Here is a 22,981-nt window from a genome sequence, read left to right on the forward strand (position 1 = left end):
GGTCAATGGAAGCTGCGGGAGCAGTGCCTCCAGGCAGAGGCAGAGAGCAGAGTTGCCTGGCCATGCCTCCGTCTAGCAGCTGAGCGAGGGGGATGTCACCGCTTCGGGAAGCCCCTAGATAAGCACTGCCCAGAGCCTGCCTCACCCCATCCTATGCCCCAACCCTCCCCCCCCCCCCCAAACACACACACACACACACACACACACATCCATCCTCTGCTGCTGGAGGGAAGGGGGAGGCACAGAGCCAGGTAGGGAGCCTGCCAGCCCTGTCAACACCCCCCAGCACCAGCGGCGGTCCTCCCGGGCTGCACACCATCAGGCCCCCCCAGCACCAATGGGGGTCCTCCCAGGCCGCATGCCCCCACCACGCCCTGGGCAGCCCCCACCAAGTTTTAGTCAGGGGTATATAGTAAAAGTCATGGACAGATCACGGGCCGTGAATTTTTGTTTGCTGCCCATGACCTGTTCATGACTTTTACTAAAAATACCTGTGACTAAAACGTAGCCTTAGTTATAAACGTAGGATCTTTATGCAAACCAAGGTAAGATGGCAATGAATACCCAAAGAACTCTATGCACATTTCATCTGTCATGTGACTTACAAGGCTTTCTAAAATAAAGCTGAAATACCTGTGATCATGCTCAGAAAAAAATTCATAGATTTTTAATGCCAACAGAGACCATTAGATCACCTAGTCTGACCTTTTGTATAAGCATAGGCCTTAGAATTAACCAAGTTTCCCCTTTATTGAACCCAATAACTTGCATCAAGAACTCCAGAGTCCTGATACCACTCCCTTCCTCTAATCACAAAACCACACTTCCTCCCAATATTATTGCAATGGAACTAGATTATGGACTATTGAAGGATTATGCAACAGTTAAACATACAGAAGGTCAGATTTCAGATACTATTCTCAATTGTGCCAGCATAATCCAGACAAATTCCATCCATTTGGGAAATTTACTGGTGTAACTGAGATCAGAAATAAAACCCAGAACTAGTATGGAAGGCATAATGCCCCAGCATATTTTCTTGCAGGAGAGTCCCTCAGCATCATACATAATGTAATAGGCCCATTATTTTTAAGTCTTGTTTCATAACAGAGAGAACAAATAGTTTCCTGCATGAGCAAAATGTAATTACTTTGAAATATTGTATTATGAATAAAAAATGCATATATTTTGCACCTTAGATGTGATAGAAAATTAGTCTGCAAATAAAAATGCTAAACAGTAGAATACTCAAACTACTTTCTAGTTATTGAATTGCTGAAACAAACTGTAGGATAATTGTATACCTATATTCAGGGTTGTGTTTGGTTTGTTTGTTGTTTTAAAAAAAAAAAAAAAAAAAAAAACTTACTCTGGTAATCATTCAGATGTAATTTGTTTGCAAAAAGCTGAAGAGGTGCCCAAAAAGTATTTGAAAGCTATTTACTAAAAAAATATTTCTGTAGGGGAAAAGAAAGGAATTACGACCCAGGAGTAATCAAATAATCCACTTGTGGTTGAAATTTACAGGCAATTTATTTCACTACTCAGATTGACTTTTTTATTGGCCTAACATCTAAATGAAAGCTTGCAAGTCTTAACTTGTTCTTGTGTGAAATGTCAAGCAATCAATTTGCATTGCACAACATTAGTAACTCTTTGCAGACATTGCAGTCTAAAAACCAAGCTGGAACAAAATAAGGAGAAATGAGACAACGTTGTTTAACTAACAAGTTATAGAATACATATTGCATATATTTCTGAATTACATAGCGCGTACCATGATCTCTAGGCACACAATACTATTGTGTTTCAATTGCCCCTAAACTAAGTAGTCCCTACTTATTCACTTAATATCACAGCTGATGAGTCAAGCTCCTTTGGTTTTAAGGCCTTATAAAAGGTTCTGACACTTTTCACTATTAATACTTCTATTGTCACATGCATTTACAAAGCTTTCTATTTTTAAAGATTTCTCTAATTTCAGTAGCTTTATCTGAAAGCCAAGAGAAAAACAAAAAAATCTGAATAAGTCTGGAGGCAGGGGCAGGGTGGCCAGGTACCCGGTTTTCAGCTGAAAAGTCTGGTTGAAAAGTCTGACCTCACTGCGTCCAGTCAGATGTACTGATCAGACGCCCAAAGTCTGGTTACTGCAAGTGGTGGAGGCGCCGGGTCATCACCTGCACCAGCCCCTACTCAGCCAGGGCCACCTCCTACCTGCGTCAGGCAGCTGAGGCTCAAAGCCCTGGCTCCACAGATGAGTCCCTCCAGACCTGGGGGGAGAAAGGAGGGGAAAAGGAGCAAACAGGGTTCAGGGACCTCAGAGGCAGCACTGCTGGAGTGTCTGGTTTTTAAATATGACAAAGTTGGCAACCCTGGGCAGGGGAAGAAGAACAAGATTGGATGCAGTGGGTAGATTGATATGGAAGGACAGACAGTGGTATCTACAATTGAAAACTAAGATATTTCAGTGTGCCAACTCTTTTCCAAGACACCTTATTCAGATTTTTCCACCTGGAGTACAATAAACTGGTAGACATTTGTGTCTTGATTTATAAAGATCCAGGCTAGTCTATACACACTTTCATTTTAAGCCAACTCAGTTATACAAAATGGTTGTTACATTTCAGAAGGCTACTCTGTTCAGTGAGGCAGATCTTTCCCCATTAACATTAGGAGTCACGCATGAACAATAGCAATAGGATTTAAAAAGAAAAAAAGTTTTGCAAACATGAACAACTGTGGGTGCCCATCATTATCCCACTAAGTTCCTACAATAATCACACAGACTGCCACATTCTCTCAGGGGCAAATGGGGTACAAAGGACCTCTTGGTAGCAGAATCAATGAGGGAGAAAGGCAATAAATATTTCAAGAAGGACCTCTTTATAGCTCGTTCACCTGCAGTATGGACTGAAGCTTCACAGGGAGCACCCCACATAGCAGAACATGGAGTGGGGGAAGAGGGAGGGAAGAGGATCATGGACAGACCAAGGATGTTGGAACTGTCACCACTGGGTCCCCTGGTCTCCCTGACCTCTTCCTCCCACTGAGGGCACACAGGAGTTATTTTGAGAACTACTGCCAGATTTTCAGAGATGTACTTTTTTTTTTTTAAAAAACCAGCAGTAATTGTACTTGCATTTTGGTGCACTCAATGAATTCTTGACAAAAAATATTAATAGACAGACTTATGCTTTCCAGGCACAAAGAGCCACTATGTATCTTCAATTTTAGCGATTTACTTTACATTATGGAAATAAAACAAAGAACAAAAATAAACCTCCATTTCAGAGCACAGTGTGTGTCTCCTCTAATGTACTGAATCAACTCTGCCTCACAAAATGGCAGCTGACCTCACTGATGGGCAAACTCCTAAAGACTAAAAGGTGTGGTACACTAAAAATGTCACTAAAAGTTATAACGCTACATACCACATGGATCTCTTCATAGTCTACTTCAGGCCCAAACTAACCACTAATATAGTGCCAGTAGTGAATTAGTAAAACAGCTACTATGGGCTCAAAACTGCACCCATAAAAATGGAAGCCACATTGACAGCTGGCTGAAAGGTAAAACCCATAAAGGTCAGTTCACTTTTTTCATTTATTGGGAGACGGACATGTCTTACTACTCACACACACACAAAAAGTATAACTCATGTATTTTGGTTTACTGGAGGGGCATATCCACTAAACAGTCTTAGCTTAGTTTAAGGTAAATCTGCCAGCCTTTTATCTCCAGTAACTAGAGTTCTAATCCTACCTCAAGTCAAAATGAATATTAGTTTGATGCCATTCTACAATTGCCATTAGCGCACATAAAAGCCACCACACAATTCAGTGTGTTTGACAGTTTTTGCTTAGGAGAGACAGAGGAGTGAAACCCCCCCCAACTGTTACAGGTCAAAATTTGTGCATAGCTCCCCACAGGCTCAGGGCACTCCTATTAGTCACTTTCCAAGGCATTCACTTCACTTAAAAACCCTCTTGTGAAGGGTATACACACACACACAAAAGAGGTCCTCAGCCTGCAAATACTTAAGCTTGAATAACTTTACATATGCTACTAACTAGATGCACTGACTTAATGGGACTACTGAGATATGTAAGGTTTCAGAGTAACAGCCGTGTTAGTCTGTATTCGCAAAAAGAAAAAGGAGTACTTGTGGCACCCAATTGGTTAGTCTCTAAGGTGCCACAAGTACTCCTTTTCTTTGTGAGATATGTAAAGTTACTCACTCATGTATTTGCACATTTGGGGCCAAAGTGTAGAAAAAGCTACCTATGCCACCATTCTGATAGTACCCTTCTAGACAGCAAGAATTGTGCATATACCTCAAATTTTGATGAATAAGGTCCCCATTGATTTCTCTGCTAAGGATTTGAAAGAGTAATCCAAGAAGTAATTAAGACACTGCTGGGAATAGCATTACAATAAAACATCTGGATGCCTGAAAGACCAGACAGGAAAAAAATAGAAAACTAATTTTAGAAGCTTCTTACATTAAAATTTTAAACTCATTCTGAAATTGTGAGTTTCACATCTACTTCTTTAGATATACCAATAATTACCCAGAATACTTCCTCTCTACTTTCAAGGTGACTCTTATAGTGTGAAACTCTTATCTCTTAATTAACTAACACAATTTGTTCCCAATCGACATAGTAGGAATGGGACCTAGAAAGTAGTTATACAGCTGTTGAGCAGAGAATATTTATGTTACCTCTCAAATTCATACCTGAATTAGATTTTTTGTTGTGCAAGGAAAAAGTTAAAATTAGAGCTATTTACAAAAAAAAAAAACAAAACTAAGAAAACCCAAAACACAACACACATATTTATCAATAAAAAAAAAATCCCACCAAGGTCCATGTGGTGCAAAGACAACCCTGAAACAGGGAAAGGTTAAATTTATCTGTGCTGACAAGTTGCCTATTTCAAGCTTGATTTAATAAAACCTGAATTCTTTTGGGTAGAACACACACACACCACTAAAATGATAAAAGAAAAATGATTAATATGGACAAGTTTCTTTGTGGAACGCTACATTAAGATTAGTGTTCTATATTAAGCAAGTGTATTAATAAATCCTCCCCACCTATCCCCTCACATTCCCCTCCACACTATAAATAAAACCCTGAAGTAAGATATAGATAGTCTGTGTATGTTCTAACATATATAGACATTATATATCTCTTACTTCAGGGTTTTATTTATAATGTGGGGGGGAATGTGAAGAGAGATTTTCTGAATCTTAAGGAAAATAAAGGTTTCAAATTTGACCTAGCCATAGTATTAAATAGTGCATTTTTAAGGGATCCCAGTAGCTAAAATCCAGCATCAAGGTTTGCAACCTTACATTTCATCATTGGATATGAAGAGAAAGATAGCAATACAATGTCTCTCATCCCAGATACATAATATATTTGTCCTTTTCTATGAAAATTTTATTTTAAAGCTCCAACTACATTTCCTAACATGTCCACCGACTCAAGCACTAAGGTGTTACCCTCATATATGGTTCAGCACACAGATGGAAGTTGCCCATTAGAACAGAGTTTGAGGACTTCTCAGACCCAGGACAAGGCTCAGTCTCTTCCAGTCAATAGAGAACCAAGAGAAACTAATTTTCTCAAGAGAAAATTTCCACTACATGCATCCGACGAAGTGGGTATTCACCCATGAAAGCTTATGCTCCAATACGTCTGTTAGTCTATAAGGTGCCACAGGATTCTTTGCCACTTTTACAGATCCAGACTAACACGGCTACCCCTCTGATACTTAATTTCTTCTAGACCTCTCTGCACAAACAGAACTACTTCTGCACAGAAAGAGCTCTCCCAATAGATTAAGAGGCTGTCAAAAAGGATTATGAAAATCTGATCATGCAGTTTTCTGCCTTTTGATGGCATTTCTTTGCAAAAAGAAAAAAAGATACAGACTGATCAACGTGAATAGCCTAATATTTGAACATGAGTCACTTAACAGCCAAATCTCACATTTAGACATATACACTAAACTACTATGTAATATGCTTAAAAGGCCAGTTTGAAAATCCAAATTCAGCCATACAATCTGAATTTGGGAACTGAAAGACCAAGATGTACTTTATTACAAATCTGTTATTTTGCTGGCCTTGTATTCTGACCTCAGGTACATCTGTGAAAAACCAATACAAAACAGTGACAGAATATGTTAGTAAGAAGAGTTGGTTACTGGAACTTTGTTAATAATCTTATGCTTGAACAGAATCTAACTCCCTCTTCCATAGCATTGCAGAGTCATTATAATGAACCAAAATAAAAGTTGCAAGTTATTTTTGTCACGGAGGGAAGCAGACACAACTCTGAATAAAATACAGGAAACTGAACTGTGGAGAATGGAGACAGACAGCTACAATACCTCTTTGCCAAGCAGCAGAATCAATTTAACAAGACTGATCAGTTTCACTTATATTATTCAAGATTTTCTTGTCAGCAGTCAACTACCAAGGATCATGTGAATTTCCTGTTACTGCTGGAGGAGCCTCACCAGGAAGCATACTGCATTTAACCACTGTGGAAGAGGAACCACAAGGAACGGTAGGAGGGTAGAGTATCAGAAAAGTATCCTATCAGAAAAAGTGTTCCACAGAACGAGCAAAGTAATTTCTCCCTCTTCCTCCCAGTGCCCCCACCATGCACACACAGCTTAGGAGAAAACAGATATCCTCCATTTCACAGCAGACCCCAGGAGGTGGCTTTGGAGAGGACAGGAAAGTAACAAGACAAAGCTTCTTCACACTTTCAACAGTTATAGGGGTTGGAGGGTGGATGTGACAGTGGCCCACTGATGGTTCATTACTTCATCAGCAACTTTTGTCAGGCCTGACATACTCACTACACCCAACTCACTGTTGTCATAATCTGTATCATATGCAAACTGGAAACACTCTGGTTCCAAAAATCATTGCATGGTGTATATACAGGGTGTATACGATGAGTTGCAAATATGTGCTAGAATTCTGTTCTTAAAATGCATTTGGCAAGCAATGTATAAGCCCAATCTGCCCTAGACAAAGGAGTATGTATTTGCTTATCTGACCTGCCTAGTTGTCAGGCAGAGACAATGAAGGTCCAGTTACATGTAAGGCAGACTAAGCCATCAGGCAAACTAGAATGGAGGATGGCCACTGAACACTCTTGGCAGGGGATGGAAGTCACAGCTGCCGAAAACCTTCCTGCCTCCTGAAGCAAGGTCATTGAACTTTGGAAGATATAAGCAAGGACAGAAAGCCATTTTGGCATCCATTACAGGGCAGATTCAAGAGGCCAGGGCTCTTTTATACCTGAGAAAAATGGAACCTTTCAACCAAGGGGGTTGAAAGTCTCTGGAAAACTGAATATAGGTGAGAAAAACGTCTTTGAACAAAAGACTCTAGCTTGCTAAATTAAGTTTTAGTCTTAGAAGCATATTTTACTTTTATTTGTTTGTAGTTATTTCTATCCTTATTCCTTATACTTCGCATCACTTAAACCTATATCCTTTTGTTAATAAACTTGTTATATTTTTATCATAAGCCAAGTGCTCTGACTGAAGTGGAGGGTTTGTCAATGCCAGTTAAGTTAATACTGTCTCTTTAAAGGAGTAGCAAACTTAACTTCAGCAAGTGAGCTGAACACTACAGAGCAGATAGTTTTGGGGAAATTTTAGGACAGAGGAGGTGTTGGGATCACCTTGCAAAAAGTAAGTGGGCAGTGAAAGCCAGGGTGTGACTTGCATGCTTGTATTCTGGATGTAGGTGTCAAGGCTGTGAGCCACAGCATCATAGCATTTAAGGCACTCAGAGTTGCAGGGAAGGTGGTGATGCAACCCCTTACTGGTCTGGGTTAAACCCCAAAGTGCCACAGTGTGGAATTTCAAATTTAGACACACACCTACAGTCAGGCTGACACAAAAGCTAGAGCCTCAAGCAAGGTCTAGGGAGAGCAGCCTGGTAGAAGTTACAGCATCATCAGGATATTGCCTGAGACCACACTGGCAGACCCATCACAGAGACCCTGAACTCCCCCGCTACACACTTCCCTACCCCTGCCATTACACTGTGCCCTCATACCCTATTGGGGATTTTATTCTCAAGACTTCACTATAGTTAAAAGAAGTGTGATAGGGTAAAAAATATATATATAAATAAAAAAAAAAAACTACTACACTTTGTTTCCATCTCTTAAAAAGGAAGAGATCACGGAGTTATCATCAATACTTGTGCTAAATGTTAAACTTGCTATAGGCAGAAAAAAAAAAAATCAAGAAGTGCTGAATGCACATGCAGATTTGGATTAAACAGATCAGTTAGTTGGAACATAGGTGAAATGAACAGCTGTGCTATTAAAAAATTTTATAAACCACATTCACAGATGGCAGACATCTAAGTCTTGCATCTAAATGCAAGATCACATTCTAGAACCGTGGGGCTGTGCTTCAGCGACCCACTGTCCCAGACTGAAGGGTAGTTTTGTGATATGGACAAACAGCCATTTGACACTCGTTTGAAACTAGCAACACTTTTAACCCAAGGCAAACTCCTACTGTACTGAGTTGGTGATGGAAACAAATCTATTGAAGAACTCTCAGTAACACAACTATTTCTGTTGTGCCTCTCTTATCGGTCAAAATTCACTGATCACCATGCTAGCAAACTGTGATACAAGGGAAGGGGGGGAGGCGGGAAAGAGAGGGAGCTGGGAAAATGTACAGTTGGTCAAACTTTTGATTTAGAGAAGAGAAATGTGTCTCAATATTAGTTCATATAGAATCTAAACGGTCTTTGTTACTGTGCTGAGTAAACCTTCATTTTTTTAATATAAAAGCAAGCAAATATTGAAAGACAGCAAAAGACCAGATCAGGAATATAAACAATACTTATAAGCAATAAGTGCCTTAAAATTAGTTTATTTCTCAGCCTCTTTTATAATAGTGTGCATTTGATACTTTGTTTTCTAGAAATGCCACTGTCCACTGGAACCAGAGCAGTGTCCTTGTAAAATAGGTTCGACGTTTTGGGGGTAGGTCTTTAGGCCTGGGGTACCTGTTAAATATCCATAATTTATTTATTGATGTCAGATATAGCCAAAACAATTAAGAAGTCAACATTTGCATAAATTAAATACAGATCCCTCTCCTAATCCAAGTACCCTGGGGAAAATGGGGTTCTCTCAAATACCATTGCACCGCAGTGATGACCCTTGAAAGAGAGCATCTATAGTATACAGCTGTATATACACGAGGTACATATACAGAGTGAAAGTGTTCAGTTTCACTAAAAGCAACATGATTCTGAATGTACAGTACAGAGAACTGAGCATCAGTTTGTCCCTCTGCAGGCTCAGGATGATAAGAGCTCTGCTTAAGTTTCTAACTTTGTAACAAAGAAAGAGACGTCTTGTACATTTAACTGTTCTCCCTCTCCTTCCCTCCAGTGGGTTCAATATAACAGAAATATCTAAGCACTGCCACAACAGACATTATGGGATTTTTAGTAGACATGGATAAACTGATCTGGAAAAAAAAATGGCTTGTACCTCATCTAAAACAAACTAAGAATTGAGGACTTTTAAGACAAGTACTCCTCCTCCAATTCTCAAATCCCAAAGTTGCCTCCAACATTTGAGTTTCAGAACTTAGAAACTCTCCCAATACCTCTAGCTGCGATGAGTCTCACATCTCAAGGGTTCAGTGACTTCCTAGAGTTGGCAGCAGGGAAGGAGCAATGCATTCTGGAGCGCTGCTGGGTCAGAAAAGCTCAAAATCTTTGACATCCAAACTACTGGCCAGCCAGAGGCTTACACATGGCACACAAGACCAAGCTCAGAGGTAAAGGCCTTTGGACTCAGAGAGAAGACAGGCTTGCACAGGAAAAAAAAGACCTCAACGAGCTGGAATGAGACTTGAGCAAGACTTGATCAGATGTAGGAGGCCTATCTGGGCATAAGGAGTAGAGAAAATATTTATCCCTCCTGACCTGAAGGAGCCGCAGGGACATCAATCTAAAAGAGAAAACTACAAGTTTCAGTGCCTCTCAGGAAGAAATAGCCACCAACTATATCTTTCTCTCCCAAAACAAGTCAGAATATAAAGAACATCCAGTGTGCAAAAACCTGGAAGTACAGACTGTCAAGCAATTTGAGCTCTGATTGCCTATGTAATTGTAATGATGGCCAAGTGTTCATGGTAGTGGGTAGAGATGAAGAGGAACTCATGTCTCTAAAGCTTCCAGAACTGTATTATACCATAGTCTATAATTTTTCTATTTCTCTTTCATCCTCATATTTGTAGAGCTTAATTGGCAGACACATTTAAAAAAAAAAAAAAAAAAAAAAACCCACATTTGCTGAGCAAGAGAGAATTATAAACCTAATTATACAAAAGATAGGCAAGCATCAAAATAAAGTTATTAGTATTAGATTATGTGGAAACAAAATAGATTTACTTGTATCTTGACTGACAACAAAACATGCTGCTCATTAAACCAATTTAGGTATTATCTAAAATACAAGCCAAAAAACATTAAATAGTATATCCAGGAATTTCAATAGAAAGTAACAAAAACAAACATTCTTGTAATACTGCAATGGGATGGCTGATTTGGGAGACTAATGAATTAGTGTAAACAATTTAACACTAATTTAATTTAACAATGTAGAGCATTTGTGGATTGCAAGGCAACAGACATCCATTTGTTTCTTCATTAAGCCAAAGATAAAATTGTTGATTGCCCCACCATGAATTATTTTATTGAAGAAGATAGCAAACAAATGTTATATTTAGTCATAAAAATTCATGGCTAGTCTCTGAACAAACAAATGTAACCAATGAAGGATAAATAAAACAATTCAGACCAGCTGTGGTTTAAGGCAGACCAATATACTGTTCTTGCAAAAAAGGATTTTCATATTTTCAGTTAGTGAAAAATTGTTTAATATAGAATTGTTTAACATACCATTTTACTTCCCTAGAAATTTCCATTTAATACACATATACATAGTCTGCGTTCCCAAAATAGTATACCCATTCATGAGCATTAAATACAAACATTAAAACCGTATGTTGAAGAAAAACTATAAGCATTCAGTATTGTAAAAATACCAAGAATACCAACAAGATCTATATCTTTATCTGTTACTTGCCTCAAACGTGTTACCAGTGATATCAAATTCTGGTGGGACAAAGGCACCTTCTGGATCATCTATAAAAAAAGAACACCAGATTAAGAAATTGACAATGATATATGCATATAGCACATCTTGACAGTTTGATGTCACAAAATGAAACATCTACATAATTGACAAGCCTGTTGGTTCTCACACCTCCAAGCTACAAACACAACTCTGTACAGAGCTGATGGTTCCAGTGCTGTAGGGGAATTATTAATTCTAACCAAAAGGACCCTTTAATGATTACATAGGGAAGTATGCCTTTCTGTACCTTATTTCTAACCATCCTGAAGCAGCAAACTATCACTCTCCCCACTAAGGAGCAAAAAGATTAAAATCAGAGAAAGAGATAACCACTATTTGAGACACCAAACTACCAACTTAATATTTTTAATCCCCTTCTTTCTGGGAACCTGAAAATTCTCAGACCGCGGCTGCAGCTGGGGTCGGGAACGGACGTTAGGGCTGCAGCTGGGGCCAGGAACAGAGCCGGAGGACAAGGCTGGGGTTGTGGCTGGGAATGGGGCTGCACCGAGGGCTGTGGCTAGAAGTGGAGCAGGGAGCAGAGTCAGGAGCTGGGGCCAGGGCCAGGAACCAAGGCCAAAAGCTGTGGTTGGAGGCAGTGATGGAGTGTGGTTGGCGGTGGGGTGGGGCAGGGCGGCGCTCCCTCCCCACTGCAATGGGGGCTGACCCGGGCCCCGCTGCATTCCCCCAAAGATTCCTCCATGCCCCACTAGCGGGGGGCGCCTCACAGTTTGGAGACCACTGCCTTATAGTGAAAGACTCAAAGAGCGCAATCTATTTAGCTTAATAAAGGAGAAAGATAAGAAATAACTTGACGACACTAAGTACCTGCATGGGAAACAAATATTTAATAATATACCTTTCTCTGCTAGACTGAAGGTGCAACACAAACCTATGGCTGGAAGCTGAAGTTAGACAAATTCAAACGGACAATAAGGTGCAAATTTTTGACAGCGAGGATACAACCATTAGAACAATTTGCCAAGGGTTGTAGTGGGGTTTCTCCAAACACCAACAATTTTAAAATCAAGATTGGATATTTTTCTAAAAGATGTGCTCTAGGAATTATTTTGAGGAAGTTCCATGGCTCGTGTTATACAGGAGGTCAGACTACATGATCACAACGGTCCCTTCTGGCCTTGGAATCTCTGAATCAAAAATCCAAGCCAGTAACCAAAGGAGAAAGATTTCCCAAGGCCAGCTAATAAAAGCTTATAGGAGTTTGCCTTCTGTCTGTTACTTCTTAGAAGTTACAGAACAAGCATATGTAGATAAGTCTTCCCAGCCATCACCTGTAACTAACATCTTCTGAGATGAGGAAGAACCAAATCTCCATCTCAAAGTACGCAACCCAGTTGATTGCTGACCTCCTCACGCCACAAATATGACTGATGCCCTTGTGGGCCTCTCCAGCCAGCACGCCGACATAGCTGCTCACTTCACTTTCCAAGCCAAATCCATACAGAAAGACCAGGAGCGAAGCTCTTCATTAGAGGAGTTGGGCCTGGACCACAGCTTGTAAGTAGATTATTGCAGCAATGATGCTGCATTAATGCCTATTTGGCAACTCAGTCATTGGGGGTATAACTATGGTGGTGTTGCCCCATTTGCCTGAGGGATTTGGCTCCAAAGGCTGGGTTATTTCCCTCAGAAGGGGAGAAATGTTAATTTTTAGACTTACAAAATGCTCTTAGAATTGATCACATGTATAACAAATTTATCACCCAAGACTCAATGTCAAAGGAAGGCTCCAAATCAGACAGATGTTAAAAGCTACAAATCCTCACCCCAAAGATCTTTCTCCAACCCGTCCTTTCAGGTAAAAGTCTGGGTGAACAGGAGTCCAATATGTCAAGCTGAAGTTCTATCAGAGCAGTGGGAGGCAGGGGAAAACAAATTCCAGAGCCTAAGAATTTTAAGAGCTCTTCCTGCCTCCAGCTGTTTAGATCTAGGTGATAACCTGGGCACCTCAGCTGATCTAAGCTGCTGGGGAACACAGCAACCATCACCTTTAATTGCACCAGAAAATTAATATGCATCTAGTAGCTGTACTGTATTCATCAGTGAAGATCATGAAGGAAAGCTACCTTTCCTGGGTAGGGTGGGTAGAAAGCTGGCTAGATTGTCGGGCTCAACGGGTAGTGATCAACGGCTCCATGTCTAGTTGGCAGCCGGTGTCAAGTGGAGTGCCCCAGGGGTCGGTCCTGCGGCCGGTTTTGTTCAATATCTTCATAAATGATCTGGAGGATGGTGTGGATTGCACTCTCAGCAAATTTGCGGATGATACTAAACTGGGAGGAGTGGTAGATACGCTGGAGGGGAGGGATAGGATACAGAAGGACCTAGACAAATTGGAGGTTTGGGCCAAAAGAAATCTGATGAGGTTCAATAAGGATAAGTGCAGGGTCCTGCACTTAGGATGGAAGAATCCAATGCACCGCTACAGACTAGGGACCGAATGGCTAGGCAGCAGTTCTGCGGAAAAGGACCTAGGGGTGACAGTGGACGAGAAGCTGGATATGAGTCAGCAGTGTGCCCTTGTTGCCAAGAAGGCCAATGGCATTTTGGGATGTATAAGTAGGGGCATAGCGAGCAGATCGAGGGACGTGATCGTTCCCCTCTATTCGACACTGGTGAGGCCTCATCTGGAGTACTGTGTCCAGTTTTGGGCCCCACACTACAAGAAGGATGTGGATAAATTGGAGAGAGTCCAGCGAAGGGCAACAAAAATGATTAGGGGTCTAGAGCACATGACTTATGAGGAGAGGCTGAGGGAGCTGGGATTGTTTAGTCTGCAGAAGAGAAGAACGAGGGGGGATTTGATAGCTGCTTTCAACTACCTGAAAGGGGGTTCCAAAGAGGATGGCTCTAGACTGTTCTCAATGGTAGCAGATGACAGAACGAGGAGTAATGGTCTCAAGTTGCAATGGGGGAGGTTTAGATTGGATATTAGGAAAAACTTTTTCACTAAGAGGGTGGTGAAACACTGGAATGCGTTACCTAGGGAGGTGGTAGAATCTCCTTCCTTAGAGGTTTTTAAGGTCAGGCTTGACAAAGCCCTGGCTGGGATGATTTAACTGGGACTTGGTCCTGCTTCGAGCAGGGGGTTGGACTAGATGACCTTCTGGGGTCCCTTCCAACCCTGATATTCTATGATTCTATGATTATCGAAGTCAGAAAATGTAGGGATAAAGTGAGAAAGGCTAAAAGTCAAGTAGAGTTGGACCTTGCAAAGGGAATTAAAACCAACAGTAAAAAGGTTCTAAAGCCATTAAATAAGAAGACAACAAAGAACGAAGAAGAAGTAGGACCGCTAAACATTGAGGATGGCGTGGAGGTCAAGGATAATCTAGGCATGGCCCAATATCTAAACAAATACTTTGCCTCAGTCTTTAATGAGGCTAATGAGGAGTTTAGGGATAATGGTAGCATGACAAATGGGAATGAGGATATGGAGGTAGAGATTATCATATCTGAGGTAGAAGCGAAACTCGAACAGTTTAATGGGACTAAATCAGGGGGCCCAGATAATCTTCATCCAAGAATATTAAAGGAATTGGCACATAAGATTGCAAGCCCATTAGCAAGAATTTTTAATGAATCTGTAAACTCAGGAGTTGTACCATATGACTGGAGAATTTCTAACATAGTTCCTATTTTTAAGAAAGGGGGGAAAAGTGATCCAGGTAACTACAGGCCTGTTAGTTTGACATCTGTAGTATGCAAGGTCTTGGAAAAAATGTTGAAGGAGAAAGTAGTTAAGGACATTGAGGTCAATAGTGAATGGAATAAAATACAACATGGTTTTATAAAAGGTAGATTGTGCCAAACCAACCTGATCTCCTTCGAGAAAGTAACAGATTTTTTAGATAAAGGAAACACAGTGGATCTAATTTACCTAGATTTCAGTAAGGCATTTGATACCGTGCCACATGGGGTATTAGTTAAATTGGAAAAGATGGGGATCAATATGAACATGGAAAGGTGGAAGAGGAATTGGTTAAAGGGAAGATTACAGCGGGTCATATTGAAAGGTGAACTGTCAGGCTGGAGGGAGGTTACCAGTGGAGTTCCTCAGGGATCGGTTTTGGGACCAATCTTTTTATTACTGACCTCGGCACAAAAAGTGGGAGTGTGCTAATAAAGTTTGCAGATGATACAAAGCTGGGAGTTATTGCCAATTTAGAGAAGGAACGGGATATCATACAGGAGGATCTAGATGACCTTATAAACTGGAGTAATAGGATGAAATTTAATAGTGAGAAGTGTACGGTTATGCATTTAGGGATTAACAACAAGAATTTTAGTTATAAACTGGGGACGCATCAGTTAGAAGTAACAGAGGAGGAGAAGGACCTCAGAGTATTGGTTGATCATAGGATGACTATGAGCCGCCAATCTGATATGGCTGTGAAAAAAGCTAATGCGGTCTTCGGATGCGTCAGGAGAGGTATTTCCAGTAGAGATAAGAAGGTTTTAGTACTGTTATACAAGGCACTGGTGAGACCTCACCTGGAATACTGTGTGCAGTTCTGGTTTCCCATGTTTAAGAAGGATGAATTCAAACTGGAACGGGTACAGAGAAGGGCTACTAAGATGATCCAAGGAATGGAAAACTTGTCTTATGAAAGGAGACTCAAGGAGCTTGGCTTATTTAGCCTAACTAAAAGAAGGTTGAGGGGAGATATGATTGCTCTCTATAAATACATCAGAGGGATAAATACTGGAGAGGGAGAGGAATTATTTAATCTCAGTACCAATGTGGACACAAGAACACATAGATATAAAGTGGCCATCAGGAAGTTTAGACTTGAAATTAGAGCAAGGTTTCTAACTATCAGAGGAGTGAAGTTTTGGAATAGCCTTCCAAGGGAAGCAGTGGGGGCAAAAGATCTATCTGGCTTTAAGATTAAACTCGATAAATTCATGGAGGAGATGGTATGATGGGATAACATGATTTTGGTAATTAACTGATCTTTAAATATTCATGGTAAATAGGCCTAATGGCCTGTGATGGGATGTTAGATGGGGTGCGATCTGAGTTACTACAGAAAATTCTTTCCTGGGTATCTGGCTGGTGAATCTTGCCCACATGCTCAGGGTTTAGCTGATCGCCATATTTGGGGTCGGGAAGGAATTTTCCTCCAGGGCAGATTGGAAGAAGCCCTGGAGGTTTTTCGCCTTCCTCTGTAGCATGGGGCATGGGTCACTTGCTGGAGGATTCTCTGCTCCTTGAAGTCTCTAAACCATGATTTGAGGACTTCAATAGCTCAGACATCGGTGAGAGGTTTTTCACAGGAGTGGGTGGGTGAGATTCTGTGGCCTGCGTTGTGCAGGAGTCAGACTAGATGATCATAATGGTCCCTTCTGACCTTAGTATCTATGAATCTCCTTTCATAAGACAGGTTTTCCATTCCTCGGATCATCCTAGTAGCCCTTCTCTGTACCCGTTCCAGTTTGAATTCATCCTTCTTAAACATGGGAAACCAGAACTGCACACAGTATTCCAGGTGAGGTCTCACCAGTGCCTTGTATAACAGTACTAAAACCTTCTTATTTCTACTGGAAATACCTCTCCTGACGCATCCGAAGACCGCATTAGCTTTTTTCACAGCCATATCAGATTGGCGGCTCATAGTCATCCTATGATCAACCAATACTCTGAGGTCCTTCTCCTCCTCTGTTACTTCTAATTGATGCGTCCCCAGCTTATAACTGAAATTCTTGTTGTTAATCCCTAAATGCATAACCGTACACTTCTCACTATTAAATTTCATCCTATTACTATTACTCCAGTTTACAAGGTCATCCAGATCCTCCTGTATGATATCCCGTTCCTTCTCTAAATTGGCAATACCTCCCAGCTTTGTATCATCCGCAGACTTCATTAGCACACTCCCACTTTTTGTGCCGAGGTCAGTAATAAAAAGATTAAATAACATTGGTCCCAAAACTGATCCTTGAGGAAGTCCACTGGTAACCTCCCTCCAGCCTGACAATTCATCTTTCAGTAGGCCCCGCTGTAGTGTCCCTGTTAACCAATTCCTTATCCACCTTTCAATTTTCATATTGATCCCCATCTTTTCCAATTTAACTAATAATTCCCCATGTGGCACGGTATCAAACGCCTTACTGAAATCTAGGTAAATTAGATCCACTGTGTTTCCTTTATCTAAAAAATCTGTTACTTTCTCAAAGAAGGAGATCAGGTTGGTTTGGCACGATCTACCTACTATTTCCCCATGTTTATTCCCCCCCACACACACTATTACTCACACCTTCTTGTCAAATGTTGAAAATGGTCCATCCTGATTATCACTACAAAAGGTGGGGGGGGAGTTGGTTCCCCCCCGGCTGATAATAGCTCACCTTAACTGATCACTGTTATAGTGGGTATGGCAACACCCATTTTTCATGTTCTCTGTGTGTATTATATATATATATCTTCCTACTGTATTTTCCACTGCATGCATCCGATCAAGTGGGTTTTAGCCCATGGAAGCTTATGCTTGAATAAATCTGTTAGTCTCTAAGGTGCCACAAGTATTTCTTGCAATGCGAGAGACTAAGGCTCTTGAGATTTTTGCTGATTTCATCTTATCCAATAATAGACTTTCATTCACAATGAAATCATAAGTCCTTTTCTGAATGGCAGCATCCTCATGTTTCCAATGACACATAAAGATCTTACATTCCGCCACATGCAGACACCACTCAATCCTCCATTCTGTGAAAGCTTTATCAGGTCACATCTATTCTACTGCTAGATCTACAGCCAAATACCCACCTTGTTTAGCCATACTTGTAATTTCATGGACATATTTTAAGTGGTGAGAGAAGCAGCACCCCGATTATGCTTTGCCCATACTTTCAGACATGCAAACTTATGTCTGCACAAGTCCATAATTTACTATGTTTAAAATGTAAGTGCAATAAATTCATGTGGGAAAAAAAAAAATCTGTGAAAACAAGTGGATCCAAGATCTTACTAAATTCAATCAGAAACCTTTATTCAATATTAGCATAACTAGTAAATGTAGAGTGCTTATATGGACCGCCATTCATCCATTTATCAAGAAATTCTGCTTTGCAGTCTAATTAATTCTACATAAAAGTTTGAAGTGTATAATGTTTTATTACATGCTCTCAGCATGACTTTGCATATTTTTTAACAAATTGGCTAGAGGCATAAATACTTACCACTGAGCTGTTCCATGAAGCACACATTGCCATTGGTGTTAAAAGCCAAAGTGTCAGGAGTAATGCAAAGTGTCTGGAAGATTGCTGAATGGGAGATGCTCTTCATAGAATGGCTACACTCCAGGCAAATTGCCCAGATATCTTGCTCGGTAAGACAGCTATCCCGCAGTGACAGAATATCAGCAAGGGACACATTCTCCTGCCAAGACATGAATTCAGAAATTACTCTGCATTTGATGACATTACTTGTAGCCAATTGTGTCAAATGTCATCTACAGTACACAACCTGATGTGATTCTAGCAAGTTCTCAGACTTCCTAGGACAAAGAATTTAACCTCCCACTCCTACCCCCCAAGTATTTAATATAAAGCATATTCAGCACAAAAAGTGTCTTGGGGAAACAGTCAACCTGTGCGAAGATCTCACATTAACTTCAGAAACCAGGTATTTTTGCAATATATTTAAATTGAGACACTCCTGCACCACACTAAAATGAAAGGATAGTCTTGAGGTAAAGGCACAGGGTCATAGGAGATTTGGATTAATTTTCCAACTCTGCCACAAGTTTCCTGTGTGACCTTGGGGGAGTCACTTCAAGCTCTTTTTCCCTGAGTTTCCCCCACCTGTCTCCTGAATGGGGCCATTGCAAGGTTTAATTAGTGTTTGTAATTCTTTTGTGAGCCTCAGGTAGTGCAACACATGTTTTGGGTTGGATATTTTTTGTGGGATGGGCGTAAGTCAAAATTTTAAATAAACAGCTTCCAGGTGCCTGATGGTTGCCCCAGGTTTTTGTTTATCCAGCGCTACCTAATGGTCAAGGTAACATATAAGGCGGTCTTCACAGCTGTGCTATTTATTAGGCTGTGTGTGGGAATTCCAAGAAACGTGGCGAAAGCTCTGTTGGAGACATTTAGAAGTTTGTATTGCTTTGTTCAGTCTAGTTTAGAGTAGAGAATAACTTTACATTGGCAGGACGATGCACTGGAAGATCTGACAGGCTCTTTCAATTTTTAACTTCTATGACTGTATGCTTTAGGAAGCTGCTTGGATAAAAAGCTTATGGCTAGAAGTGCCATGCCTAATAGCTGTATTATCACACAACAATTACTATTGCCAACCCCCCAGGATCGTCCTGGAATCTCCAGGAATTAAAGATTTTTTTTTTATTAAAGATTGTGTCATGTGATGAAACCTCCAGGAATATGTCCAATCAAAACCGACAATCCTACACAACATAAGGACCCCAAGATAAGGGCAGTAACCACAGAAACGTATTTGCCTTTCCCAAGCAACTTTAAAAAAATGAAACAATTTGGGCAAAATTTCAAGCTAGATACATACTCATTACAATTTAGTCAGGAAAAGACCATAGTAGCAATTTTCTCAAAGCTCTAATAAGTAGTTGACATTTCTCAGACCTCCAAAATTCCAGATATTTAGAACTGAATTTAGATATAAGAAGTTAGTGAAGGGTTTCGGGTTACAGAATATATATTTTACAAATATCTAACAATTGATTTTTGTTTGTTTTTCTTTTGGGATGGAGTAAAGGCAAATTTATTAACGTAGTCATTAATATTTGTTACTTCCGTATCATTGCATTCAGCATCACTTAAAGGGAAAAGTATTCCCAACGTTAGAAGCACCACCATTTTGGTCTTCTGATTCTCCTTTCTCTTCTCTTTCCCAGTCTGTCTCTTCCACTTCCTCCTTCAGCATCTCCCTCTCTGTAACACCTCCCAATTCCATATTATTGGGCTCCTCTTCCACCCCCACACTCCCTTCTCTTAAAAGGATCAGAAATAAAATAAATAATGCTAAATCTTGAGGAGATTTTCTAAACGTTTAAGGGATTTAGGAGCACATTGATTTTAGTGGGATTTGGGTTCCTAGATCTCTTAGGCATTTTTGAAAAATGTTTCTTTCAAGTTCAAGGCTCATCAGGCTTTCAAGTTAACATCTCAATGAAATAAAAGGGTCAAGGAGAGCCCAGACTCTTAGAGCCATTTCTTATAGTCATCTGTAGACTCATAGCTTGTGTTATCACACAGATCATATTTGGAAGATCTTTATCATGAGGTTAGAAACCCTTTGAGGGAGACAAATGAAAGCTTAGATTCTGCAGATTCTGCACATGCTTTGTGGTCCAGAGGCAACCTGGATGTTTGCCACCAGTAAACTATGCCATAAGACATACTTAAATGTGAAAGACAACATTTTAAATATAAAGAGTCATCTGACAGAGTGAGCAGAGAAGAATTAATAGAATATTCCTAGACAAACCAGACAGCAAAAAAGACATTTCTCAAAACAAGAATATAGAGTATCTATTCAAATGGGGACTTTTAAGAGCTTGCCAGGAATGGCAGTCAAGCTCCATTTAATAAATGCCTAACTCTTCTATAGAGCTTTAAGAGATTAAGAAGTTGTTTTCCCCTCCACTACCCACACTTTTAGGTCTTCAACTTTTAATCACTCTTCTTGAATATTCCTAAGAATGCAATAATTGTGTTAGTGAGCACCCTTAATATCCTGAGAGCAGTCTGGGAGATCTTCCAAAGGGTAGTCATGGAAAACTTATTGAATCATGACTTATACACCTGCAGAAGACAATAATCTTGTTCAGTCTGAGGAATAAAAAGGTATCCCTGATTCGTTTCCAATTTGCTAAAGGATGTGGATTCACACTCAACTCTCTTGAGAGCAAAAACGATTGTCCTAAATCTTCTCCACCATGTGACAGGCTCAAGGAAACAGAAGTCACCGGACAATGTCCAAAAATGGACTACCTGATCCTACTTGAGTTTGTGAAAAGAACTGCAGCCAGTCCCTCCTCCAAATTATTTATTATTTGCATTGCTAAGAGCTTTCTCTATGGTTTAGGCTACTCCCTCTTCACAGTTACCACTTGATGGATTCTACCCTTGAAATTGACAGAGATGTAAGAAGAAAGAGAAAAGTGCTATTTAACAACTGAACCCAATGCGCGAAATGTATCCATCACTAAACTACTAGTTAAACTATTTCTGGTCCATGTTATCCAAATGCTAGCCAATCAGGCAAGCAACACTCTCCAAATCATTCCTTGAGTTATGAAGGAGTAGAACTATGTATGACACAACAACTCAGAACTAGAGTCACTTCCATCTTTACATGTTTGTTTAGCACAACAGTATAAACAGACTTAGCAGCCTTTCCGACTGCCTGTTAAAGGCCGTTAACATGGCAACAGTGAAGCTTTCACAGAAGAAAAAATGGTTTGCTGCTTACTGAAGGGGATTTATGTGATTTTGTCTGATTAAGAGTCATTGTTATTAAATGCTACAATGAAGTCATAGTCCAACATTTGTGACATTAGTCTGCAGACTTGACAATAATTATGATACAACAGTTAAATCATATTGACCAATATGGGGTATCAAGAAGCAGGGTGTGAGGGAGTAAATCCATTAGGAACACAGGTTTCTGGGATTATTAGGAAGAGGGGAGCAAGATAATCTTATTGACATGAAACATGTCTCTTTGTATGGCCCCTAAATATATTTCTCTAGTTCCTATGTAATAAGACTTCCCAGACTTTTGATAACTGCTAATCATAAATCCTTGCCCAGAGATGTTTGCATGCTACAGTTTTGCAGAAAAAAGATAGTTCAGAACATTTCCTTTATAACTTACTGCTTTGAAGAGTAAAAGCAATTTGCCCTCGCAACTTTTAAAAGGTAGGAGAATCCGGCTCTTTCCCTACAACTGAGCTAAGATGATCGGGTCCCTGTGGAAGCTGGTTTATATCCCTTTGACTGGCCAGTCCGCGTTTACCACAGGGTTAGCTCCCCCATTAAGTCCACACTTTCCGCTCTCGCCTAGCTCGCACAGCGCAGCGCCCCGCTGTAAACAACCGACGGCAGGGAAGGGCAGGCCGGGAAGCGCAGGCCAGCAGCACCGCGACCGGAGAACTAGCAGCGGAGTTGCTGACACAAACAAGTTCATCCCGAGAAGCTACTCCAGCAAGTGCAGCGCTGGGGCCACAGTTTGCTGCTGGGAAGGGTCGGTCTCGCCCACAGGTGCGCGCAGTAGCCAGAGCTCTTCAGGGACGAGGGCGTGCTCTTGCCAAGGGGGGTGGGAGGCTGCACTTTGGCACACTCACCTCATCCTCCAGCAGCGTCGGCAGCGGCTCGAAGTCATAGCAACCCACCTCCTCCTCCTCCTCCGGAAACCCAGCCACTGCGGCTTCCACAGCCTCCATGCCGCCTGGGGAGGAAGTGGCAGGCGAAGTCTTCACCCCAGCAGCCTGGCTGCGGGCTCCAAGCCCAGCCCTCTGCGGCTCATTCCCAGCGCCTGCTCGTGCCCCGCGGGGCGGCCCCGGGCTGTAGCCCTGCCCTTGGCCCGCAGCGCGGCACACAGGCACCTCGAGCCCTCCGCCCCACCCACGCCGCTCGCTTCCCGCTCCCTCTCCCCGGAGTGCCGCGCCCTGCGATCCCCGCCCGGGGCACGCCGTGCCTCCGCCCCCCGCCGCTTCGCTAAGGCAGCGATCCCATAGTAACGGGCACGGCCGCCGCCGCGCCTT

At 41.2% G+C, this 22,981-nt stretch overlaps 1 protein-coding gene across 3 annotated transcripts in view; it reads right to left on the minus strand.

Moving 5' to 3' along the window:
- Positions 1-22,846, minus strand: part of KNDC1 (kinase non-catalytic C-lobe domain containing 1) — a 124,380-nt gene extending 101,534 nt beyond the window's left edge. The window contains exons 1-3 of one of the 3 annotated variants that reach the window (XM_037905471.2): positions 22,562-22,846; positions 18,417-18,615; positions 11,166-11,224 (exon numbers count right to left, since the gene is read on the minus strand). In XM_037905471.2, the coding sequence (XP_037761399.1) occupies positions 11,166-11,224; positions 18,417-18,615; positions 22,562-22,660 (357 nt within the window). In that variant the 5' untranslated portion in view covers positions 22,661-22,846. Of the gene's footprint in view, positions 1-11,165; positions 11,225-18,416; positions 18,616-22,092; positions 22,493-22,561 lie in introns of those variants that run through there. The other 2 variants (XM_043551630.1, XM_043551631.1) reach the window with 2 other exon arrangements.
- Between the last annotated feature and the right edge of the window lie 135 nt (positions 22,847-22,981).

Source organism: Chelonia mydas, chromosome 7, assembly GCF_015237465.2.
Source record: "Chelonia mydas isolate rCheMyd1 chromosome 7, rCheMyd1.pri.v2, whole genome shotgun sequence".
NCBI classification, from domain to species: domain Eukaryota; kingdom Metazoa; phylum Chordata; order Testudines; family Cheloniidae; genus Chelonia; species Chelonia mydas.